Genomic DNA, 26,981 nt, shown 5'->3' with positions numbered 1-26,981 from the left:
AAAATTGAAGATTAAACGAGCAAGTTCACACTGCATTGCAAAATTCAACAAGTAAACCACACATATGCATGTTTTCTCTTTGTATGAAAAACTGAAAATAGAATAACGTAGTACTAATTTTGATAATAGTTTTTTTTCCAGGTGCGACCTTGCACATGCTCAGAACCAACCCGTGCTAGCAACTGTGGCTGTGATAAGAACGTGAACTTAATATATCTCTTTACACACCCTTTTTCTTGCTAATACTAAATAAAATCCCGCGATTAGATATTGTGTAAATAATGATCAATTGAATTTCTAGTATTATAGATTTTGGACATGTTATTAGGGCATCTAAACCAGTATTATTAATTAGTCCAATCGCTGACGTTATAGATATCAAAAGACACAAATTCTTAAGTACATCACTATACAATATGTATTGTTAGACGATTGCAAATTACCTCAAAATGCTTAAATATCATGCAATATACCTACGTAAAAGTTATTTATATACTCTACCAAACTTCGTGAACTCCTTCCCCCAAAATATTCAAATTTTGATAAATCTTGGATTTTTGATTTAATATGATGATTCGTTGACGGCTTAATCATCCTCTCACAAAAGTAATAAAATAATAAAAAATACTCTGTCAAACTTCACTCTTTTTTTTTCTTTTCCTTTTTAATTTTTATTTTTATTACTAATTTGGTCAATTAGCGGTCCTGTAGATATTTATATATTCCGTAGTCCGTACTATAGCAACGCTTTTTCCTTTCCATCCTAAAAGAAATCCAAAAATGATCCAAGCTCATTTTTGAATTGACACAACTACAAATTTGAAATACCCAAATTCAATACGCATTGAAATCATTGATTGATCAATTCAACTTTCAGACAATGAAATTTACTCAAACAGAATTCAATTTCTGAACAATCTCACCTTCCCCAGAAAAAATAAATTTAAACCTCATTGAAGTATCAACAATGGCGTCTTCGCTATTATCCCCAACACAAAGATACGCCGCTGGCACATTATTCGGGTTAGCAATTCACCAGGCGCAGATTCACCAGTCTCATCCTCTTGGCTCACCCAATCATAACGCCGACGATGATCATGATCGAAATGATGAACATCATCATCAACAACGAATTAGCAATGGAAGTAGTAGTAGCGGTGATTCTGTTTCTGAAGATCATCATCTTTGGGTTCATCCCGATTTCTCTCTCCTCCGTCCCATTCTCCAGTTAAATCACTTCTTTTCAACAATTATCTTGGGTTTTTAATTTCTTTGATTAACTATAGTTTAAAGGGTACTAATTAATTTTGAAAATTAGGTTTTTGGAGATTGATTCTGGGGCGTGGCCTGGGATTGAAGAAACTGCTGGTGCTTCTCTAGCTACTCATCATGTTGGAGCGGTAACCCACTTCTTTTTTTGAATCCTTTTTATTTGTGTATTTTTATAGTATAGTTATGTGATTAGAGAACGGTTTTTTCATGAAATGCCCCTGAGGTTTGCAATAATGCACCAAATACCCCTGCGCGTTTCAAAATTCATAGAATACCCCTATTTTTTCCCTACTGTTCACCAAATACCCCTATTATGATTTTCCGTTAGTCCTCCGTTAAGTCATGTTTATAATTCATTAAATACACCTACATATAAAGTTTTTGCATAGTATACACCTATTTATAAAGTTTTTTGCACCAAATACACGAACTTCTTTTAAACAGCAGAATTTGAATCCAACGGCTAGATTTATTACAATATAGCCGTTATGTTCTTGCTGCTTATAAGTAACGCTAGTGTTCACTTGCCTTGCTGCATGTTTAGCCCTCCATTTCCTAAATAGCCATGAGTTCTAATAAAAGTCGAATCCTCTTCCACCCCAAATTTATCATACGTAAAAGTTCCTAATAAAAACTGCTTTTTTAGAGAGTCTTGATTCATTTCTTACATCATTTGACATATTGCACAACTCTCCCAAAACCAAGCATTGGCCAGCATTCTCCGTCATGGATTGACTGTTAACGCTAACGACATGATTAATAGAATGGTACAATTTCAATCCTTTGATACACTTCCAGACATCCATTACAAGTGGTCTAGTACTTGGATCAAAGGCCAAGCATTTGAGCAAAACTTCGTGTACTGATGAATAATCACTAGCCAGTGACAGCTCCAACATAACGTTTACAGTCTCAGGAGGGAACTTATTTCGTTTCTTTTATCAACATTCATCCAACTAACAACACTCATATCCATAAAAGTTGAACCAATTCTAATCCTACCAGTAGTAGTACCCAATCCATCCTCCGTCGAAACTGCACCATCCAGTCCTTCCAAGCAGCATAAAGCTCCTCGGACCATATTCGTGGCCAAATCCAAGACCTTGAAAAAATAAGCCCAGTATGTGGAATTTGAAATCCATATTGAAATGCTGGTATTTGAAATTCATTCATTGCTTACTTTTTTTTCTCTCTCCTCCACACAAACCAACCCTTTCCTTTCTCTTTCTTGGCTGCCATTGGAGCTCGATTCACTCTTTCATCTCAACCAAAATCAATTATCAATCCTCAAATTTCATTTTCTCTCTCCTCCGACCACTGGTCACTGACTCACCGCCCCAACTGCCTTCACGAACACCACCTTCGTAAGTCGTAACCATCGCCTCAACCCTCACAAGCGACGACCACCTCTGTACTCCGTATCTACTCCATAGATGCAAAGAATCTGATCGAATCCACCTCAGTTTAATTGAGCAAAATGATTATGGGTTTCTAATTTACTTGAAATTGAATAGAGGGGAATGGTAATCCATTTGACAGAAACAATTATGCTTGCTTAGATCAAGAGGATGGATTGCCAATTGACACGAGGAGAGAGAAAGACATAAGTTGCTAGAATGTCCGTACCCGAGTACGCGTGGAATTGCAGAGTCGCCGTCGTAGGATTGTAAGCAAAGTGGACATTCCGGTGGTTCTATTGCCGGTGACGAGGTTGAAGAACAGGGGAGAGGAGAGAGAAAGAGGATAAGTTGGGGTTTTTTTTTTTGAAATTTCTGTCACATTTGTTGCTTAAATCGCACCAAATAAGAATTAAGGGCAAATTGGTAAAACACAACTAACGGCAAGCTAACGTCCGTTAAATCCAGGTGCATTTAATGAACAGTACAGAATTATAGGGGTATTTTATGAATTTTGAAACGCGCAGGGGTATTTGGTGCATTATTGCAAACCTCAGGGGCATTTCATGAAAAAACCGATTAGAGAATTTATTCGAAGTTGGAATATTCTGGTTGAATTAGATTTATGGAACTTTTCAAAAGAATGCATGCATTACAATGAGTAAGAGAACAAATTTTGTGTTGTTACTTGTTAGTGATTATTAGAAAAGCAAGGGATCACTTTAACATGTTATGGTGTTAAACCATTGATTTTTCATTGCATAGACTGTCTAATGTTTAATCATGCTTGCGACTCGAGTCTATTTAACATGTTTAATCATCCCTTGTGTATTTATATAGTATAGTTATGTGATTAGTGAATTTATTTGAAGTTGGAATATTCTGGTTGAATTATATTTGTGGAGCTTTTCAAAAGAATGCATGCATTACAATAAGTAAGAGAACAAAATTTGTGTTGTTAGTGATTACTCCCTTTGTTCCTAAATGTTCTTCCCATTTGCCTTTGGCACACTTTCCAATGCACATTTTAAATCGTTAATATCTCTAATTACGTGTTATAAAAAATTATAAAATTTGCATATTGTTCAAGTATTCAATGAGACGAATCAAGCAAGACACCGCATGACTATGTTTTTTCTTATATATTGAACAAAATTCAAAAGATTATCTTCAATTGTGAGTGTCAAGATTCCAAATGGTAAGAACATTAAGGAACGGAGTGAGTATTAGAAAAACAAGGGATCACTTTATCATGTTATGGTGTTAAAAAATTGGTTTAGCATGTTTAAACTGCCTAATGTTTATGCATGCTTTTCAAAACAACGCATGCATTACAATAAGTAAGAGAACAAGATAGTGATTATTAAAAAAACAAGGGATTACTTTAACATGTTATGGTGTTAAACCATTGGTTCTTCATTGCATAGACTGTTTAATGGTTAATCATGCTTGCGACTCGAGTCTTTTTTGGTCTAAAATTCTCCTCCCAGCTTCGGTTTTGGATGCTTTGTCATGGTACCTAAGAGCATGTTTAGTAACATCCAAATGTTTGGACTTGAGGAGAGATAATCTATTAGTATTGAAAAATAATTAGAGAGGGGAGAGAAAAGAAGAGAGAGATGGAAGCCAAAAGAGAAAATGACTTCATCAAAACCATTTGTGAAGATCAAATGCTTGGTGTTAGGAAAGAAATATACTTCGTATAATATAATTTGATATTCAAATGCTTGGATGTTGCTAAAAGTACTCTTAAGGGTGGTTTCGTGTTTGATTGATCAGAGTGAAAATCTCGAAATTATATTTTTTTTGGTGACGCTTGATGGGAAGGACAAGGGGATGGTGTTTTCTTGGGCCTACTACCCTTTGTGTTTTACCAGTTGTTTTTGAGTTATGCTACTATGCTAGTTAGTGAACTTGTCTGTTATAGAGAAATTTGAAATGACCGAAACTTCAAAATGGTATTGATTCAGGGATTGAGTTGTTAAAGAGTTAAAGTAGTACTTCTATAAGTAGAGGAGTATAATCCCAAGATGGAAGTTACTTAACCCGTTTTGATAAGAATTCGGCAACAAGGATGATAGTGTATACTTTACATAGTTCTGTATGATCATCATTGTATGATGAGAAATAGCTTTGAGTGAAAGTTTTAGGTTCATAAAGCATTAATGCGTTATTTTCTACATTATAATCTCAATTAATTTTTGTTTCTACTTGTGTTTAACTCATGGCAGTATCTGAGATTGCTTTCAGAAGAAATCGAGGAGAGCTCCTCCGAAAAGAAGGATCTAGAGCTTGGTTTGGCAAAAGGTGTTGATGGTATGAAAGCTAGCATGGAAGCTTCTACTGATTCTGAAACTAAGAAGGGTAAACAGCGTGAGTATGCGCAGGAACGCCGAGAAAAGTATTCTGTCCCTGAGACACCTGAGACACCATCAACCTCCGATGAGAGAGAAGTAATCGAGTCTATCCAAGAAAGAACTGTTGCAGCTGTTCCTGAAGAAAGTTCCAGTCACGAATCTGAATATAAATTCAATGTGGAGCCGGTGGAGGAGGAAAGAATACTTGGCTATGAGAGGAAAATAACAGTTATTTATGAACTTCTTTCAGCAAGCCTCGCATCCATGTCAGTAGATAGCAAAAAATCTAAGCAAAGAAAAGGCTATGATGCACGACATCGTGTCGCATTACGATTACTTGCAACTTGGCTTGATGTCAAGTGGGTGAAAGTGGTAGGCTTCGATCTTTGATCAACTTGCTTTTAGATGTATTAAAAATGTTTTTCCAAGAGATTGTTAATGTGATCCACATTTTTGTTTCTTTAGTTGCAGGAATTAAAAGACACCCTTTCTTTGTAACAACTTTTACTTTTATCTTTCTAATAACTAGCTAATAATGTGTTACCTATGTGAGGCATTAGGAAAAACGAGATATGGTTTAGCAGAGTTCAGTAGCGTCTTTGTTTTCGTTTTCGTTATCTTAATCTTCCCTTTCTCACTATTAAACATATGCTGCTATCATTCTTGTCACATCACTTACAAGAATAGACTCTTAGATGATACAGGACGAGGTCTTGTTCTTTATTTTACTTATCCACATTTTCTTGGCTTTCTCAAAATCAATAAGTTATCTTCTTTTATTTCTATACGCAGGAGGCAATGGAGACTATGATCGCCTGCTCTGTTATGGCTCTAGTAAAGGAAGAAGAAACAAATAAAGAACAAACTGATCCAGAAAAGACTTCATGGGCCAAATGGAAGAGGGGGGGCATCATTGGAGCTGCTGCTGTAACTGGGGGAGCCTTGCTGGCCATTACAGGAGGTATGCAATGATTTTGAATGAGATGCGTCTGTGTTATTTGGCGCAAAATCTTTGTTAATACGTGATAGTTTTCTCGTGTTATGATGAGTATGCCCAATTATTCTTGAACAGGACTAGCTGCCCCTGCAATCGCTGCTGGATTTAGTGCGTTGGCTCCTACTCTGGGCACTATTATCCCTGTGATAGGAGCTGGTGGTTTTGCGGCTGCTGCTAGTGTTGCCGGTTCTGTTGGCGGCTCTGTTGCCATTGCTGCCTCATTTGGAGGTAAATTCTATTCACTTGGTTTAATTTCTGTACCTAACTACTTCATATTTCACTACTTTCTGTTGGAGATGAGAAAGCAGAGTATTCAGGAAATGATGGAAGAATAATATTACTGCATTCTCATTCACATATGAAAAGAAACAAACCTATTTAAATAGACTAACCTACAATAAAAAACTCATAATATGTTGCAACTACTGCCTAACAACGTGGGGTAACTTCCCACTAATCTGACTTGGGTACAACAACTAATTAACAAAATGCAAAGCCTAATAGCTAAAAATAAGGAAGCATAATCTTCCACTAACAACATTTATTTGACTAATTAACAAACCACTACTTTGAAGGAATCTCAACACACTCCCTTCCTTCAAAGTTGTGTAATGTTTGTGAAGCACATCTCTTCAACTACGTGATGCACATCTCATCACCGAAACGATGTTGTTGATGCACGTTATCACCAACCTCTAGTGTTTGAAGCACTTCTCTCCCTCGGTGCACATTATCACCCATCTTCTAGAATAGATTTTCTTCTACGGCCACTTGTGCCATAGATGCTTCCTCGACATTTTGAAGCCTGCAATTCCGTGCCAAATGCCCAAATTTGTGACACTTGAAACATTTTGGCTTTCCCTTATGCCAACAATTTTTTTCTTCAAAACCAACCATCTGACAATGGTTGCACTGGAGGGGTTTGCCTTTCCACTTTTGATTATGAGACTTTACTAGATAAGCTTTTTCACCCTTGTTTTCACTATCTTCATTTCTCATTATTCTCCTTTGATCCACCGCATGGAGTGAATTGATCAATTATGAAAATGTTAGTGTAGACAAATCTTTAGTATCTTCAAGTGAAGAAATTTTACCTTCGTACTTTTCCGGAAGAGTGACAAGAAGTTTGTCTACCACTCTTTGGCTAGTAAATTCTCCACCAAGTAGCTTGATTTGGTTGACGACGGACATCAACCGACTCCCATACTCCTTAACACCTTCACTACTTTTCATTCCCATCATCTCAAACTCCCTCTTAAGGTTCAAAATTTGCATTAATTTTGTTTGATGATTACCTTCAAACTCCTCTTTAATTTTCTCTCATGCTTCTTTTGGAGATTAACAACCCATAATAGTTGTGAAAATTTCTTTCGACACGGCCCCATGTAGGATCGAAAGTGCCCTTGGCTTTCTCGCCATTTCTTCATCGTATTTTTTTAATTGGGCTAGTGTTGGATTGTGGGAAAGAGGTGAAGGGGGGTTATCACTCTCAACAACATCCCATAGGCTCATAGCTTGTAAATATGATTTCATTTTTATTGCCCATGAGTGATAGTTCTCTCCTTTGAAGTTTGGAATGGAACTATGAAAATTGTTTGATGTCATTGATAGAAGATGAAAGAAGAATAGGAAACAAATCTGGCTCTGATACCACTTTGTTGGAGATGAGAAAGCAGAGTATAAAGGAAATGATGGAAGAATAATATTACTGCATTCTCATTCACATATGAAAAGAAACAAACCTATTTAAATAGACTAACCTACAATAAAAAAAACTCATAATATGTTGCAACTACTGCCTAGCAACGTGGGGTAACTTCCCACTAATCTGACTTGGGTACAGCAACTAATTAACAAAATGCAAAGCCTAATAGCTAAAAATAAGGAAGCATAATCTTCCACTAACAACATTTATTTGACTAATTAACAAACCACTACTTTGAAGGAATCTCAACACACTCCCTTCCTTCAAAGTTGTGTAATGTTTGTGAAGCACATCTCTTCAACTACGTGATGCACATCTCTTTCTTTCTTTCTTTCTTTAAAGTTTGAGGAAACAATGCTGATTTTCATACAATATCTGCTGTCAAACCAGACAAGGTTTGTACCAAAATTTTGTTTTCCTCATAAAACTTGCTTGATGCTGCAATCTATGCAGCTGCTGGAGCTGGCCTCAGTGGTACCAAGATGGCTCGGAGGACTGGGAATATCGATGAGTTTGAGTTCAAAGCTGTAGGAGAAAACCATGGACAGGGAGTGAGTATTTTGTTTTGATTTATTGATCTTCTTGTTGTGAATATGTCTTTTTGTACTTGTGTCCTTACTTTTCTTTCGATGAATATTTATTTCATTTTTCACACGATTTTAATATTCTTGTAAAGTTTCTTGTTTTCAGCGACTGGCAGTTGGAATCTTTGTTTCAGGATTTGTCTTTGATGAGGAAGATTTTATAATGCCTTGGGAAGGACTAACTAATAACCTGGAGAGGTATAGTGCATCTGGTGTTTGTTGGCATGACAAAGCTTTTGTTATTGGAAATTTGAAATTACAGTTTGGTATGCTAAGTAGAAAAAGTAACACGCTCAATGATGGTAACCTCTAATAGGTCAAACTACGTAGCCGCTGAGTGATTTTACTTTATGATCCGTAGCAAAAAAAAACAATCATTATTCGAAACTGAAGCAACCATTTTCTTGCCTTAAGCTTCTTTGAAGAATGCTGTTTTTTTAGCACTGTATAGCATGGATTTCCAATACTTGGGGAATTATAAAGTCGAGTTGTTTTGTATTATCAACCTGAGTTCCAAATTTATGTACTCCCTCCGTTCCAGGCTTCCAGAAGTCCAGAACCAAGTAAATGCTGCTCTTTAGAGAGGAAAGTAGAGCATAGAGATGAAGGAGGGAGAAAAAGTACAGAAAGAAAAGTTGGTGGTTGGGTGTGGGTCTGACCTGTAGGGGGTAATATTGACAAAAAAGTCTCGCCTAAAGTAGGATGTTAGCTTGGCTTTGGGAGCTCGGACTAGCCCGGGACATACAAAAATGGTACAAAGTATGTGTTAACTTAGCTCTGTTGGAGGGAGTACCTTTTTCATTTAATATCTTCCCTCTGCCACCATGGAGAATATGGAGAGGCTCATACTCTGTCATCTATTATTCTCTTGTTTATGTTTCTGTGTGTGTGTGTAATTCTTCAGATTCTTTTCTAAAATGATGAAAATTTAGAAGGCTAGGATAATCTTCTTTCTCCAACTCCTTTTCTGTCAACCCCAGTGTTTATGGGTGCAAGTGAGTGGCAGATCCCTGACATCCAAAGGAGAAACTGTATCTACACTGAAATTTTAGATTGTAAACCTAAACTCTGATATCTGCTTGATTGCTCCTCTTTTCCAGTGGTGAACAACAGTTAGACCCTGCTTCACTTGCGATTATTTTCAATGTATTTGATGTTTGGATCCTTAATGAAGTCTTATGCCTATGCTTGGTATTCTGCATTATCTCCTCCAAGTTTTCTCACTATGATGCTGAAAATGTCTAGGCATGTGCTGGTATGGGAGTCAAAGCATCTCATTGCTGTCAGTACAGCAATACAAGATTGGCTCACTTCAAGTAATGTTAGACCTTGCTTATAGTGCTTCACTGCTTCCAGTGTATCAAGGCCATTTGAATGAGTTTTTGATATGCTGATGTTAATTTTCTTAGGTATTTCTTTGGGATTGATGAAGCAAGGGGCCATGTTGACAGTACTTAGCACGCTTCTTACTGCGTTAGCTTGGCCAGCCACCTTGCTTGCACTTACCGATTTTATAGACAGCAAGTGGTCAATTGCAGTAGACAGGTATTCTTTTGAGTTTTGACTGAAAAATCTGAAAGTGTTTCTATAAAAAATATGTATCCTGCATTCTCAATTTCTTTTTGGTAGGACCTCTAATCCTATGACCGCAGCTACTACCTGTTATCTCTTGTATATCAGTCTAGAAATCCAGCTTATGGGGTTAAATCCATTAAGCTCTTATGATTTTAGTTTTTCTTTTTCTTTTGTGGAATGAGCTTACTGGCTGTTCTCCTGATTGGCCATTGCAAAAAATTAGTCTTTTTTACCTGCTTTCTATTCTCTCTTACGTCTCTAGTTTGATTGTATAACAACTTTACAATTGAATTGAATACTCAGGTCAAAGTTTTTACCCTCTTCATGAACACAAATACACAATTAACACACCTTTCTTTGACTTAGTAATATGAATGATTTCTTTCTAACAGGGTTACTGATGAAGGATAGCAGTCTCTCTCTACCTATCTTTATTTATTATCTTTCTTTTTAAATGACATTTTTCTTGTTAGAATCAATTTATATGATCTATTTTCTCAGTTCTTATAGCTGTTATAATCAGTAAAAGGTTAATGACATAGCCTCTGTCCATTTTGTGACATTTTAGATCTGACAAAGCTGGAAAGCTACTTGCTGAAGTTCTATTAAAAGGATTGCAAGGGAACAGGTATATTATATACTTGTATCAAATCTAAGGATAAGCTTTTCTATGTTGTTTGTAGTTTTCCGGCCAATTACGTTCTGCATTATTTACTTGGTTGCTGAATCTTCTTCAGGCCTGTCACACTTGTAGGTTACTCATTAGGAGCTAGGGTAATTTTCAGGTGCCTCCAGCATCTGTCTAAAACTGAACATCAAGGTCAGTTCCTTGCTCTCACAACTTATCCCCTAAACGCCAAAGAGAAGGGAATACAAAACTGCAAAATGGTTGTTGACAAAGGCTCCGTTTGGTAGGGCGTAAAACATTTTCCTGGAAAACAGTTTTCCTCTATTTTCAAATTTACATTGTTTGGTTTGCAAAGGAGTGCAAAACCATATCCCCTAGGAGTAAAATCGCTCTCCCAATGATGTAAAACCATTTTCCCTTCAAAATGAAGGGAAACCTGTTTTCCTTTCCTTTTCCGTACATCTCTTGTACACTCCTCTCACTATCTGCTTACATTCCCTTTCATTTTCCTTTCGTTTCATCATTATTCTAACATGGAACCAAACAACGTAAAACTAATTTTGGAATTGTGTTTTCCATTATAAATTGTTTTCCATGAAAATAATTTTACATTGAAAAATGTTTTACTCCCAACCAAACGGATCCAAAATGCGCAAGTTTGGAGCGCGTTTGTCAGTTGATGAGTGCTTATTTGAACATTCTGATTTCTGAAAGTGCATTCACTTTTTTGGCAGCTAATCTTGTTGAGAGAGTTGTTCTTCTTGGGGCTCCCATTCCAATCAAAGATGAGAACTGGGAAACTGCTCGAAAGGTAATCCGAATTTGTCTTCCATTATACTTTTGTATTGCTTATCTGAAGTTTCCATGCATATATAACAGTTCTTTCAGTTACCTCCAATTATTGGTGATGCCCATTTACTTCTCAGTCATGGTGATTTCTTGGATTTTGTCACATCATCATGCAGGTTGTTGCTGGGAGATTCATCAATGTTTATTCCCGAAATGACTGGATACTTGGTGTTGCCTTCCGTGCAAGGTATGGATTTAATCATTTAAATAATCAATGGGAATGCTATACAACTTCTAGCATTATCACAAAGAAAGCTGCACATTCCACTCTATTAAAATGATTTATATGATGATAAGTTGATAACTAGGAAACTTTGTGAAAGTATATGTTTCTCTTAAGTAGTTGTCACACCGCACATTCCTTCAACTTTGAATCCCAGTGCAAAATGTACTTGTGGTTGTCTAGTATTCCGGTAATGCACACTGGTGAATACTGGTCAGATGTATTCTGCATCATTTCCCTTCGCAACTTTGGCTGGTGTATGTTGTATTCATGACATGACTTTCTAAGTTTTTAGTCTTAATGAGAATATCATTTAAGGTGCGTTCTATTCACCTGATTTTCACTTATTTTTTCTGAACTTGTTAGAACTTATCAAAACTTATTTTAGTTATAAATTGTACTTGGTCAACCCTTATTTTTCCTAAAATAAGTGAAAATAAGGTGAACAAAACAAAACCTTAGTAAATTTCACGTGCATGTTGAGGTTGGACTTGTAGAGTTTTCATCCAAAACATAATTTTCATGAATAGACAACTTTGTTGATACTGGTGTTGAGGCTGATAATCTTTCATGGAACAGCCTTCTGTCAAAGGGTCTAGCTGGAATCCAAGCAGTTGATACTCCGGGTATCGAGAATGTAGGTTCTCTGCTTTTTAGTTTGTACACTTGAAGGGAGTTGCTATTGATACCTGATAGGATAATTTGATATTTACCACCTTTTAAGTTCCATGTTTTTGTATTTACCACCTTATAAAATGTAATTTCATATTTACCATCTTAATTTTATGAAATGTTTTAAATTCATCACCTTTTAACGGTTTTCATCCAATTTTTGGTCCATGTGAACCCTATTTAACCAACTTCTTTAATTGAAAACCTAATGAAAGTGTAGGGAAATTAAAGAAGTCGGTTAAGTGGAGCTCACATGGATGAAAAATCAAAAATGAAACCCATTAAAGGATGGTGAATACGAAACTTTTCATAAAATTAAGGTGTTAAAAATATGAAATTACATTCTATAAGGTGGTAAATACAAAAACCTGAAACTTAAAAGGTGGTAAATATGAAAAAAAATCCTGCAGACGGACGCAACTGATATTATTATGACTTTGGAGTTCTTGACCCTACAGGTGGACGCGACTGATATCATCGAAGGCCATTCGTCCTATTTATGGGCAACACAAGAGATTATGGACCAACTTGAGCTGGATACCTATTTCCCAGTTTTCAGAGGCTCAGCTACTAAAAAATAGAGCATCATTCTCCCAAATGCTCGATTTTCAACATCATGCCTTGGTAAATTTTCCGGGCTGTATTTTGCTGAACATTGATGGCTAAGTTTGGCTTCCTCTACTGATGTATAGTCTTGTAGATGCGATGAAGAATGTTGTTGTTATAAAAGATCGACCTCTAGATAAAAAAAAAGTAACGTGTTAGAAGAGCAAGGAAACTGTAATAAGAGATACATACGAGTATATACAAGTGTATGTTTATTCGTTTCAGTCAAATAGTGTGCTATACTACATTACTAGGTCATCAAACTCAAATCTAATATGCAGTACAGTATTGAGTATATCAAACTCAAATGTAATATGAAGTTGAATATTTGCATATATCTTTGAACTTTTGAAGTAGAAATCACAACAGTTTGAGGTAGTATTTGGAGTGTAAATATGCAAAATAAAACTAGTCCTATTTGAAACAAAAGGTCTTATGTATCATGGGTAGGGGTGTCAAATCGGATCAACGGATCGGGTTTGGGTCGGACTCATCGGATTCGGGTTGAAACGGATCGGATTGGAACGGATTAATTTGGCTAACGGGTCGGATCGGATCGGATTGAAAACTTAACGGACCGGATCGGGTCGGATTTTTTATTCACGGATTCATATCGGATCGGGTTGTAAACGGGTCGGATTGTAGTCGGTTTGGGTCGGATCGGATCGGATTGGAATACGACGGATTGTTAACGGGTTTAGTCGGACTATAACGGGTTCGGGTTCATGTCGGTCGGATTAATATCGGATCGGATTCATATCGGGTCGGATTCATATCGGATCGGATTCATTTCGGATCGGATTCATATCGGATCGGATTAATCGGTAACAGACTAAAACGGGTTGGATTGAAACTAATTTAGCCTGGTTACATTGGATTCAGTTTTATATTGGTTCGGGTAATTATCGGATCGGGTTATTTGGTAGCGGGTTGGAATTTGGGGCAGTTCGTTTCCAAATTATATATTATCATATCGATGACTTAATTAGGCCGGGGACGAAAATAATAACTAACTTTTAAAAGTAATAAGAATTTAAGATTAGTAATATAAGTTATTGAATATATTATTATATCGATGGGTTGGAATTAGTTCGGATTAAACAGGTCACGGATTAAAAACGGATCGGATCTAACGGGTCACGGGTTGAAACGGGTCGGATTAAACGGGTCACAGGTTAAAAACGGATCGGATTAAACGGATATTCCTCGGGTTGGAACGGATTCGGATTGAAACGGATCGGATCATAAACGGGTTTCGGATCGCTTCGGATCGGATTAAATGGATCCGGATTGTCACGGATCGGTCTGTTAACGGATTCGGATCTTAATCGGATCAATACTAACGGGTTGGGTCGGATTCGGGTTGAATATAATCGGATCGGATCGGATTTCGGATTTTAACTCGCGGGTTCTAAACGGTTCGGATTCTAAACGGTCGGACAAACTCATCGGGTTCACTGGGTCGGATTGAGAATTGACACCCCTAATCATGGGTACCTTTTACAGGGTTAGGTGGTTATCTTTGTACACAATGATTGATTTTGAAAGGGTAAATTTTCAATCATTAAATTCATACACAAGAGCATAAACTTCTTATAAAAGATGGTCCCACGTGTTCTTATTCGTCAAGTCGAATAGTAGTTAAACAAAGAGCAGAATTTTGTGAAGGTAAAAACCTAACTAGCTTGATGAATTATAATATTTGGTTAGACCGTCTGACAAAAGACACACTCAAAAACATAATTGCAATAATATGAGGACAATGCACATGCCTAAATATTAGTTTAAATTACTCTATTATATAATTCAATTCATGAGGCGGCGGCAAAAATGACAATTATCCAATCTACCCTTACTTTAAATTAGAAAAACAATTATAAAAATCAACTTCATTTTTGCTAATTACACTTGTCAAACAATTACGCACACAGCATGAATATAAACCTAGTAATTTGTATAAGGAAAATTTGTTAATATTAATCCAACCTTTGACCGATTTTCTTTAATTAATCCTACATATGAGATATTATTTAATAATCCGAACTTTTATACCTATTTTCTTTTGATGGGTCACATTGACCGGTAACCGGATAAAATTGTCAAATCCTCCACCTTCCCTTCATTAATGTTTTCTTTTTCTTTTTTCTATTTTTTAATTTCCCTTTTTCACCTCTGCTACAAGTCGTTAATGGCTTCTCAATTTCTCAGTCATCAACTTTCAAAACTAATCCAAGCTACTCCTACTACTTAATTAATATGCATTAAACTAAACATAACTGAAATAAATTATGATTTTGATAATTAAAAACAATGAATTCTAATTTTAAATTCTCCTCTTTCCTCCCTCCACACCATTGTTGATCTCCTCAAGAACCTTCATTTATATAATTATTTTTACAATGCTATTACTTTGAAATTTTTGCTGTTAGTTCTCTCACCAATTTGGCTACAACCATTACTGTCATACCATTTATAATATCCCGATGTGGATTGAATTCAACAACGGCTGGCTCACGGAAGACCGGTGGTCATCGGTGGTAGTTTTGGTCGTGGGTGGTTGTTGCTCGCTGACCGCACATAGAAGGAGAGAGAACGAGGAGGAAATGGAGAGATGTTCTTCTATTCGAAATCCATAGAACAGTACCACACATTGGGATTAATTTGAGTAAATTGATTTTTGGATTTAAATGAATTGAGAAAAAAATTGAATACGTTGGGAGTCCATTAGAGATACATTTAAGAGATATTATACTTGAGATAGATCAATGATGAATTAGAGATACATCAAAGAAATCTCAAGTTAATAAAAACAATGGTGTTCTACGGGATTACAGGAGAGAGGAATATGATAATAGAACAACCAAATATGAGAAGGGGAGATTGAGGGATCCCGTAGGAGAGAGAAAAGAAATGGGGAACATGGTTGCATTGATTTTGTGGGAGCTGGCTAGCTGGGCAGCACGAGGAAGGAGGGCTACCTACGGACAGTTGGAGGAAAGAGCAATGGAATAATAAGGAAAAAAATGGATTTTTTGGATAAATTAGAAAGTGACACGTGTACAGGTAACCTTCTATAGCAGGTGTATTACCTGTTGGGACCAACAAAAGAAAATGGGTATAAAAGTTCGGATTATTAAATAATATCTCATATGTAGGCTTAATTAAAGAAAACCGGTCAAAGGTTGGATTAATATTACCAAATTTTCCTTTGTATAAAGAAAGTTAGTATTCGAAAGATTTGAATCACTCCTTTAGTGATTGTGCAGGCGACATACAACGTAAACCATGACCCAAACCCGACACACTCATACCTTTCTCGTGTTAGGATTATGGTTTTTCTTGCTTTGTCGAATTTCCCAAACCTCGCATCAATCTTTCAGACGGACTTCCAGACGTTTAAATTATCTTAACAGAATTGGCTTATGTGGACCTAAGCGCTCCTCCATTAGTTCCAAACCTGTGAAGCTTTTGCAACGATCGGAGAGAAAAAGTTCCCTTTAGCCCCTTGTTATCAAAACACCCATTTTTCATAGAAGTCTGAATCATCGTATATAATAGCAAAAAAATAATATTAGAAAAATCTATAAAAAGAGGCGTATTTCGAAGATTTTGTCGTCTTCTACCATTAGTTGAAAGTCGTTCAATCTAACTTATAACTTTTAGTATGCATCTAAAGAAAATATTGTGAATTTACTAGGGGGTGTTTGGTTAGGAGAGTTTTGAGGGGAAAATAGCTTTTTCAGGTAAATAGTTTGACCTTTTAAAAAAGCTAATGAAAGTGTTTGATTATGAGAGGTTTAGAAGAGAGTTTTAGGGCGAAAAGGCTAATTATGGAAAAGCGCTATATAAGAGCCTTTTGCAATGAGAGGGTTGAGATGTAAAAAAGCTAATTAATACGAAACAAAGTATCCAACAACAAATAATGCCAATATTCTTGATGATCATTTTATATATTAAACAACTGGTGCGTTCTATTCACCATATTTTCACTTATTTTTTCTTAACTTATCTTATCTATAACTTGTCTGAACTTATTAAAAAAAAAATTAGTTGTAAGTTGTACTTGATCAACTCTTATTTTTCCCGAACTTATCTAAATTTAACTGAACTTAACTGAACATATTTTTCCTGAAATAAGTGAAATAAGGAACAGGGCCTAACAACTAATTTACCAAACATTTTCACACAAACAGTTGCCAAACCAAACCAATTAGTCAAACCAATTAATACAAACCGCTAACAACTAACAACCGCTAGCTAAATGGAGCCTAGGTGTTAAGTAATGATACTAATTCATAAAAGTACTTGGAAAATGCAGAAATTTCACGATTAGATTTTAGTAAAACAAAAAAAAAAAAAAAAAAAAAAACCTTCCTTGAGCGGAGCGTTCCTTCCACTTATTACATCACATGTTCTTCAACAGCTGATCGGAATCCTCATTCCTCGATTTCATAACTCCGGCGATGTCCACCGGAATTGAAGAACAGAAACACACAGAAGAAAAAATGGAGGTGAAGAGAAAAAGGGAAGAAAAAGAAGAAGTAGAAGAAGATAAAACGGCATCACAAAACCAAGAAAGAAGGGGCAAATCTTGCAAAGGCACCCTCTACTATTCTTCCCTCCTCAAATCCAAAGGCATTAATCCTCGTTGTGTTGGCTTCACTCGTTCCCTCCAACAAGGTTATTTGTCCTTATGTTTTAGGGTATATTTCATTTTTTTGAATTGATAAAGGTCTCATTTTTATTGTTAATTAGGGTTGTATTTGGTCACTGTTTTTAGGGTTTTTGGTTGATTAAGGTCTCATCTTTATTGTTAATTAGGGCTGTATGTGAATTTTTAGGTGGTTTTTTTAAAAAAATTTAATTGGGTGTGGGGAGATGAGGTTTTCTTGATCAAGTAATTTGTTTCATGTTTCTGAATTTTAATTGGGTTTCTGACTTTCTGCTTGTTAAGTGTTTAATTGAAGTAGAAACTGGATAATCCCTTTATATACCACATTTTTAGATTGTAAAGATTGTACCTTTTGCTTATAATTTTGTTGCAAGTTCACTCATTTCTTGAAAGAATGATATTTGGATGTAATAGCGGGTGCTCGAGCTGAATACGGGCTTATGCGTGTTTGATATTCAGAATTGGGTGATGAATCGTGATACTTTCGATGTTTTAGCATTCTTTTTAGTTCTAATGGTGGAATGAATTCAATGGCAATGAAATGAAACTGGCATTTTTGTGATTAGTGTTTGTTTTGATCAGTGCCTAGCTATATTGTAAGTGAATCTGAAGTGGAAGCCTCGAAAGAAGGACGAAGTCTCACAGATTTCAAGTATGCTTGCGTTGGTTACTCCATTTATCTGAATAATAAAAACGAAAATACTCCTCCAAATGGCGAACAAAATCCACGAGCAGAGCTTCCTGTTTGTGTTGGTGTTGAGGTGGGGTCTTTTCTTTCCCTTATGTATTTAGGCTCCGTTCTATTCGACTTATTTTGTCTGAACTTATATTATCTGAACTTATTTATCGGAAAAAAACTTATTTTGTTTAAAATAAACTTATTTGTGTGTCAAAATGTATGAAAACACATTATTTTTTCTGAAATCATCTGAACTTAACTGAATTTATTCGAACTAAACTAAACTTATATTTTAGTAGTGTATAAAAGATGAAAACCATCTTGCTTGTAAATGTAACAATAGATAATATTTTGTACGGTATTGTTATTGCTAATTGGCATCCATACATATCCCCCGAATCTGCTGCTTCATGATTTAAGTGCCTACATGATAATATGGTCATTGTCATGAATTATCACACTTGAATTCCACCTAGGCTTTATGGCAATACTATGTCTTTGGCATTCTTTTGTTTAGTATTTACTCATGAGGTTTACTGTTTTGGCAGCTTTTGGTGGACAAAAGGCCTGCTGATCATACCGCCCCTGCTCCTGCCACCGCCCATGCGCAAAACAAGGAAGGTAAGATGAGTACATCCCACTGTCTCAATTTGTTATACTTCCCCCGTTCCTTAAATATCGCACCATCTTGATTTTTCACTGTTCAAACCACGACTTTGGCCATTTTTGTGATTCATACGTAAGAAAAATTGTCGTTATGTGTGGTCATGTTAGATTCGTATCGATATATATTTTCTAAATATCAATTTTTTTTTATAATTTTACTTAATACATATTTTGAGATATTAAGAGTCAAAGTAAATGGAATATCAATCTAGTATGGCAGGCAGTTACTGCTACTTGCCTTGTCTTGAATGAAATAGCTTTTCAGATTTTGTTGGATGTCATTCTTAGTCTGTGTACTTGATAAAACTTCACCTGTTTTCTTTATAGCTGTTCACTAAATTGTCGTAATTATTTACTCTGCATTAAGTATTTTCTTTGTGGAAATGCTATGTTTATTGCTTAGCTGGCCATACCTATGTAGTTTATATCCCTGAAATCATGCAGCATATCTGTAACCTGATTATTAAGTGCAGCGTCGTTTCAACTCTCTGTTTTAATTGTCTATATTTTGAGCCTTTTCGATTTAACCAGGCTAACCATAACTTATTGAGTAGTTTATTCCAGAAGTATGTCTAAGGTGCTTCAGTGTTCTTTCATGTTTCTTCTATCATGTAATGTATGGTGACAATTATGTCAAATAGTCACAGAACCATGCCAGTACTGTTTTGGTGTTAGTATTTCTATCCTCTGTTGATAACGGGAATGATAATGGAGTTGTTTGGCAATTGGCTGTTGGCGGTTAGCTGTCGGCTGTTTTACTTGGCTGGTTTGACTAGCTGTTGGCTGTGGCTTTTCAGTTGGCTGTTTGACTTATAAAGATGTTTGGTAAACTCATTTGTTGGCGGTTGGCTGTGGCTATGTAAAATGATACTTATGGACACTATTATGTTTTATTAACCATTTATTACATTCTTAGTAATTAATTAACCAAGTTAATTAGTATTTAAATTATTATTTAATAAATTATTACATAATCTAATTAATAAATAATAAACTAGTAATAAAATAAATGAATAACAAAAATAACTGTTATTTACTTCTAGTTCAAAGAATTATTAACTTAAATATTTATTAATTAGTATTAATTAAAATTATGAGTTCTTAATTTATCATTGTTAATGCATGCTTAATCATTGAATACTCTCTATTAATAAATTAATAAAAATGTAATTAGTAAATAAAAAATATATTAATTAAAATTACTATTTAAATAAATTAATTAACTAGTTGTATTTTAAATAATCACTAATTAATTAGTTCTTAATTAGTACTCCCTCCGTCCCGGAATACTCGACCCGGTTTGACCGGCACAGAGTTTAAGGGACTTGAATTGACTTATTTAATTTAATAGGTAGTAGTTGATAGTGGGGTATTATTTTAATGTAGTTAGTGGGAAATGTGTAAAGGGGTGGGGTTGGGGGAGAGTATGGGTTGAATTTTTAATTATTTTTTGTATGGAGTAGGGGTAGGTGGGTTAATAGGGGTGGAGTGAGAAATAATATAATATTGTTAGAATATTTCCATTTTTAGAAACAGGTCAAGTATTAAGGGACGGCCCGATAAGGAAAACAGGTCAAGTATTACGGGACGGAGGGAGTAGTAATTAATCCCACTCTAAAAAATTAGTAGTAATTAAAAAAAATGAGTTAGTAATTAATAGTTCTAATGCATAAATAATAATTGTTGTCCGTATTAATTTTTTAATTGCTAATTATTTATTAATATCATTATTCATTGTTGATTAGTGCAAAGTTAAGGATAGAAAAGTAATTGAAGATTGAAAAGCCAAAAGCCATACAAAAAAGCCAGTAAGACTAGCTTTTCATTTTTGGCGAATAAGCTGGCTTTTCAGCTAACCAAAAAGCCACTTTACCAAACACTTTTTTTGGCTGTTTGACCAACATAAAAAGCCAACAACAAAAAGCTAGTGAAAAAGCCACCAAAAAGCCATTTGCCAAACACCCCCAATGACCTATTTCTCATACACACATTAGCTAAAGGTTTCTTGCTCTAAGGCTTCCGAGAGGGAAGGAAGAATGTTAGGAAACGTACGGAAGCAGGAGGGGAGACGGATCTGTTATATCTTGTGCAAGTCTATCAAAAAACATCTATAAAGGGAGAGAGAATTATTTTCAGCTGCCCGTTTGTAGCTCCAACTGTTTTTGCCCTCTTTTAACCAAAACCGGTAGTCTGCTAGATATTTGGCTGAATCTCTTTATCTATCATCTACTGGTCCAAAAAAAGTACGTCCTTCGTTTTTCTTACTTTCGCCATTTGGGTTGGGCACAAACATTAAGAAAAGAGGTGAATATCAAGAATGCCTATGTGATAAAAAGTAAATTAGTTAGATAAGGTTTGGTATTAATTGTAAATATAAAATATGTATAAGGTTGTGTTTGGAATCATGGAATTCATTTCAAATGAGGGATTTTAATTTCTAGAATTGAAATTCGAGAATTCAATTCCAAATTTTGTGTTTGGGAGATATGCGAATTTGAAATCCTGAATTTGAAGTTCTTGGTATGTTATTTTGACAATAAAAGACATTTCAATTCACCACTAGAATATTAATTGTATAGCAAGTAGACTAATTACTTCATTTTATTTAAAAAGAAATATTACACCAAAAATTCCAATGAAACTATACATTGAATTTCAACTGACTATGAAGAACAATTACAACAATACAACCAACCCTAGTAAATACAAATTTAAATCAAATTTAAATCAGGAAAATAATGGTGTTATAAAAATAAACAATGTATAGAATCCCAAATTCGATTGTGTTTATTCAACAATAATTAAACATGATAAGTCATGGAATTACCATATTAATCAACAATATACTACCAAAATCAAAGTCAGCTTCAAGTTTCAAAATTGGGGAAAACAAAACCCTAACTCTTGAAATTTCGTTGTATTCACTTCAATCTTTTCATGGGGCCGCAATCATATTGATCTAAGGAGAACGGAAGTGTCGTCGGCGTCGCAATAAGGTTACAACTTACAAGGTGGCCGACGACCATAACAAGGTTGCGAAGTGGTTGCAAAGCGGTGGCGATAACAAGGTTGTGAGGGCGAGGGTGACTGAGGAGAGCCAGCTAAGGAGTGGTAGGTGAAGGAGAGAGAATAGATGGAGGCTGAGATGAAGGGAAGAGAGAGAAGGTCGAGTGATTTTTGCAGTTCATCAATGGCATCAATGGGAGAGGGGAGAGAAAGTGAAGAGATAAAGAAGGAGAAGAAATGTCGGCTAAGAGTAGAGGAGAGAGAAAATAAATGGATTTCAAATTAACACATTACATTTGGTATTTCAAATTCTTTACATTGGACTTATTTTTTAAGAGCCTTGGAATTGGGCCAAATCCAATTCCAAATTCTACAGTTTTCCAAATAAGTGAATTGGGTCCAATCCAGAATAAAATTCTGGTTTCCAAACAAGCCATAAGGGTAAATCGGGTATTTGGTGTGTGAACACACCAAAAAGCATGTGAATGCATACCACAATGGCCTGTTTGGATACCATCATTTCAAATGAAATGATGGAATTGGCCCAATACTTTGTCTGGGAATTAAAAGGATTTGGAATTGGATTTGGCCCAAATCCAACCCTATGCAAATTAAGCCCAAGTTGATGTCATTTGAAATCCATTTACAATTGCTGTCATTTGAAATCCAAGAAAGACAACTTCTCTTTCTCTCCCCTTTCTCTCCTCTGCTCCCCCCAAACTCTCCAAGCTCCATTAACAAATGGACGTCATTGAAGATGAAGTAATCAAGTTTGCGATCGGCTTGCTCTCATCATTTTTAATGTTCTTCGACATCTTCTTTGTGTCAATCAACAACCTTCGTAACTCCTTGTTATTCTAAACTGTTGTTAATTCAATATCGTAGATGTCGCGGTCGAGAAGATTAGCCATGGCTGCAACAAGTGTTGTTTTTCCAGGCCCTAGAGGACCGTAAAGAAGATAACCACGCTTCCATGGCTTTCCGATTCACGCGTAATAATCTTTCGAGCTCTTGAACCGTATAATTTTCCCCCTCCTCTGCCATACACAATGACGTCTTCGTCAAATTAGGTTTTGATTATTTTGGGGATTCGCCGCAAGGCATCAGATTGTTTGCCCGCCGCCGATTCGCAACCTTTGTCACCACCGTTTCCGGACACCATGGCAAGATTAGGCAATGAAATTTGAAAAGTTAGGGTTTAGTGTTTCCCCAAATTCTAATGGTTCTAATTAGCAAGTTAATTTGATTTATGTTCTAAAATGTTGATTAATCAAATAATTTCAAGAACTAACATATTTAATTGTTGTTGAATTGTCACAGTTTCATTCGTTTTGACTGTATTATCTAGGTTTGTCAGATTCAATTGAATGCAACTATTTATGATTTTTTGGGATGTAATATTCTTTTTCATTAATGAAATAATTTGTTTACCTGCCAAACATTTGATGTAATCAAAATTCTAGGTATTAAAATTCCTTTGTTTTCCAAACAACTTACTAAAATTTGAAATTCTGGATTTGAAATTCTTATGTTTCCCAAACACTAAATTAGGAATTGAATTCAAAATCTCAATTCCAGAAATTGAATCCCATTATTTGAAATGAAATACATATTTCCAAACACAACCTAAAAGTAAATTGTGCAAGTAATGTGCAACTTTCAAAAGGAAAATGGTGCAAGTAAAAAAATTAACGGAGAAAGTATATAGTTATTAGTTTCATTCAATGAAGGAGGAGGAGAGAACTATTTCATCTCAAGATTTGCATTTTCATCCTTGAATTAGCTCTCCTTCACTAATTTGAGAAACTCTTTCACTGCTGAATTCACTTAGTTGGGGAGCTTCATTATGATGTATGGGAATTATAGCTTTACGGAGAATGATGCCTCTTCATTCTCAGTGCTGCCATAATTGGCTCTAGGTTGCTTCCCCTAGATTTGTCTTTCACTCCTCATTAAGTTCGACCTTAAATGCTTCCATTGAGTTTGTGGTTCTCAGCCTCATTATCTATCTAGGCCTTCTAGGGTTGAAGTTATTTGACTGATTATAATTTAGATGTTTTGTTTTGTTTTGGACACCTAGGCTGTGGTCTTTGTATGTTACTCTATTCGCTCTAGGCTTCTAGAGGTTCGCTTTTGACGATGAAGAGGCACTGTTACCTGATTTGCTATTTCGAGATTGGGTACGGGTTCACAATTCGCTACCTAATTTTTTTTATTTAGACCAAACCTGTACCATTTTCATATTATAATTCGTCTTTTCGGTTCGTGGGCTGATTAGAGAATTAGGTAACCTGTGAAGTGGTTATAGATTTTCATATTAGGAGAATATTCAGTTGTGACTTGTGAGTTGTGACAGGTGTAGGACTATGATTGGGCAACAGCTTTGTGGCTAGCTGCCAAGTTAGGTGTAATATTTCACCACGCCTCGTCATATTCTCGGATTTCCCTTTATACTAGGGCCTAATCATGCTGTTATATGGTATTCAGTTGATCAGTTGCTTTAATATGAACTGCAGTCCAAAGGCGATTACTGAATAATGGTGTTTTGTTACGTGTGTTAGTCTGAAGTTTATCAAGCTTTGATGTTGTAGCCAATTGTCGTAGTCATCTTCTGTTGCAAATTTGCATGATTATCGGATAAAAAATGACAAGAGAACTTCCTCCTCTCCACCCTCCCCCAAAACGCCAAGTAATAAAGGAGAGGACTTGGGTAGTAAGACTTAAATGATTGTGCAATCACATACTACCTCCGTTTCTAAATAGTTGCACCATTTTGACTTTTGGCACTATTCACTTGTCTTATTATGACCATAATTTTCTACTAATAAATAAAAACAAATATTATTTTGTAAAAATATTATTGGTTTGTCTCAATGTATATTTTATATATATCAACTTTTATAATTTTTAGTAATACATAATTCCAAATATTGATGGTTAAAGTTATGCGCTGGTGAACGTGAAAGTCAAAGTGATGCAACCGTTTAGAAACGAAGGAAATATATTATAAGCCTTTTGATAGCTATATACGGTTCTCTGGTAAATATAGATGAGTACTTCTGTAGTTTCGTGTATGCATCATTTGTCTCATGGACAATACGTGAATATGTCGCGACTCACAATGAGGATGATCACAAATATTTCAATAGTGGGATCTCCCGTCTGGTGTAAATGTGTCTAGACCTTTACATGTTAGGGGCTAAACTGAATTGCACATTGATTCACAATATATCATACACAAACCAATGATGTCATAACCTAATGATCCCCCTTCCCATCATTTGTAATTTGTATTGCCCTTCTGGCTCATTTGCACTAATAAAAAAACAATATCATACAAAAGTCATGCCTGATCTTTGGAATAACTTTGTCTATATGTCCTTTATCCTACAGATGATCGCGGGATTCCTCAATCCCGGCCGCCTAAAACAACTCATCTTATGGGGGAGGAGTTCCTTACGCGGTAAGTTTCAATTTACCGTCATTTTTTTGAAGTGTGATTTGGTAAAAGCACTTAGGGCAATAGCAATAGCAATAGAATAAACTTAAATGAGGTTTGTTTCCATGCCATATCCATTTACAAACCTTCATTGTAATAAACCAACCTATACAAAGGTTTATATGTAGGGCCCAAAAACATTCATCTCACTTAAAACAAAACAAAAAAGAAAATTAAAATTAAAATGTTTTGCATACATGGCAAAGTCAAACCACTTACTCCCTCTGTCCCTTAATACTTGACGTGTTTTTCTTATCTGTCGTCCCTTAATACTTGACCTGTTTCTAAAAATGGAAAGATTTTAACAATATTATATTATTTCTCACTCCCCCACTTTTAACCCACCTACCCCCTACTCCATACATTTCCCACTAACTACATTAAAATAATACCCCACTGTTAACTACTACCTATTAAAATAAATAATAAGTCAATTCAAGTCCCTTAAACTCTGTGCCGGTCAAACCGGGTCGAGTATTAAGGGACGGAGGGAGTATACTTTAGTAACCTTTGATTTTGCAACTTTTTTCAACAATAGTGAGGTTTGTAGATGTCTACAAACCTGGAGACAAACCTCTAAACTTCAACACAAACCTCTTGTTGCTATTGCACTAATACTATATGTTACTCTTCACTGCAGATTTTCAAGAAATGCAGGCCTTGTTGCCTCCGGAGTAGCTAGAAACATGCGAAAAGTAGGGAATTACGTGAAAGAAAGTGTTGACGATATACTCTATAGACGTCCAAAATAAAACGGCCTCTTCTAATTTACAGGAATGCAGAAACAAGTTTGCATCAACAATTGTTAAGTGTTTAGTTTTGTAACCCTTTTCCCTGAATTTTTATTTTTCATGTCAGGAAAGTGTATATGCATGATTTTGTTCCCGGGCTGTTCTCGGCCGTGTAATATAAGTGATTCAATGTATAAATTTTTGCAACCTAGACTTGAAATGTAATAAGCTCCTTAATTTGAGCTAATGTTCCAAATCTCTGACTTCTGGTTCTGTGTAAGTGGTGGAGGAAAGTTAGTTTTCTTCTCATGTTTGGCAACCCAGGTTTTCCGGCCCGTTTAATAGGCGGGTATGGATAAAAGGTCAAGCCCGTAATAAAAATAGGGCTTGGGTTATCCATTTTACGCCTGTTGCATAAAAAAATAAGATTAGGTCTGGCCCGTTATGAATTGCAGGTATAAAAAGTTTTCCCTTTTGGTACTTTTTCATAGCATTATTCAAGGGTTTTTATTCAAAAGAAGGTTTATTTTAACTAGCTTGTCTAAATTTTGTGAAGTATACATTTTGGATAACCGGTAAAATGTTCGGCGTATGGGCTAAATACGTTTTATTACCAACATCACCGTCAAAAATGGTTTATAAATGAGGGACTAATCGAATGTGATTATGAGGCATTAAATATGGTTGTGGGTCGTATGTCTTATTGAGCCTGCGCGTTTTGGGGCAGATAAACATGAGTACATGACATATTGGTATCTGTCCGGCTAAAATTCTCATTAGGGAGGGTGAAGCACGATCATTGCGCACGTGTCACCATGCCATGATATGTCGTTTTTACGTGACCAAGTCAAATTTCACTTATT

At 35.7% G+C, this 26,981-nt stretch overlaps 2 protein-coding genes across 2 annotated transcripts; both read left to right on the top strand.

Moving 5' to 3' along the window:
- The first annotated feature begins 722 nt into the window (after positions 1 to 722).
- Positions 723 to 13,246, top strand: LOC110789715 (uncharacterized). The gene is made up of 15 exons (XM_021994421.2): positions 723 to 1,227; positions 1,319 to 1,400; positions 4,901 to 5,398; positions 5,819 to 5,987; positions 6,099 to 6,251; positions 8,182 to 8,279; positions 8,419 to 8,510; positions 9,558 to 9,628; positions 9,722 to 9,857; positions 10,456 to 10,515; positions 10,625 to 10,707; positions 11,250 to 11,326; positions 11,481 to 11,551; positions 12,167 to 12,224; positions 12,718 to 13,246. Exons 1-15 carry the CDS (start codon positions 968 to 970, stop codon positions 12,838 to 12,840), a joined length of 2,031 nt encoding a protein of 676 aa, XP_021850113.2. The 5' UTR covers positions 723 to 967; the 3' UTR covers positions 12,841 to 13,246.
- Positions 13,247 to 17,190: 3,944 nt separating this feature from the next.
- Positions 17,191 to 26,374, top strand: LOC110789714 (uncharacterized). Its single transcript, XM_021994420.2, has 5 exons — positions 17,191 to 17,545; positions 18,120 to 18,298; positions 18,765 to 18,837; positions 25,282 to 25,351; positions 26,028 to 26,374. Exons 1-5 carry the CDS (start codon positions 17,329 to 17,331, stop codon positions 26,137 to 26,139), a joined length of 651 nt encoding a protein of 216 aa, XP_021850112.1. The 5' UTR covers positions 17,191 to 17,328; the 3' UTR covers positions 26,140 to 26,374.
- Positions 26,375 to 26,981: the final 607 nt, after the last annotated feature.

This window comes from Spinacia oleracea, chromosome 3, assembly GCF_020520425.1.
Source record: "Spinacia oleracea cultivar Varoflay chromosome 3, BTI_SOV_V1, whole genome shotgun sequence".
Classification (NCBI taxonomy): Eukaryota; Viridiplantae; Streptophyta; class Magnoliopsida; order Caryophyllales; family Amaranthaceae; genus Spinacia; species Spinacia oleracea.
The sequence above is the reverse complement of the archived record's forward strand: the minus strand, read 5'-3'. Positions and strand labels throughout refer to the sequence as shown.

Excerpts from the sequence above, each read along its gene's own strand:
- LOC110789715 (XM_021994421.2), top strand. The coding sequence starts at position 968 with ATGGCGTCTTCGCTATTATCCCCAACACAAAGATACGCCGCTGGCACA. Across the intron at positions 5,399-5,818 it reads ATGTCAAGTGGGTGAAAGTG|GAGGCAATGGAGACTATGAT; the intron begins GTAGGCTTCGAT and ends TTCTATACGCAG. Across the intron at positions 5,988-6,098 it reads CTTGCTGGCCATTACAGGAG|GACTAGCTGCCCCTGCAATC; the intron begins GTATGCAATGAT and ends ATTCTTGAACAG.
- LOC110789714 (XM_021994420.2), top strand. The coding sequence starts at position 17,329 with ATGTCCACCGGAATTGAAGAACAGAAACACACAGAAGAAAAAATGGAG. Across the intron at positions 17,546-18,119 it reads CACTCGTTCCCTCCAACAAG|TGCCTAGCTATATTGTAAGT; the intron begins GTTATTTGTCCT and ends TGTTTTGATCAG. Across the intron at positions 18,299-18,764 it reads CTGTTTGTGTTGGTGTTGAG|CTTTTGGTGGACAAAAGGCC; the intron begins GTGGGGTCTTTT and ends CTGTTTTGGCAG.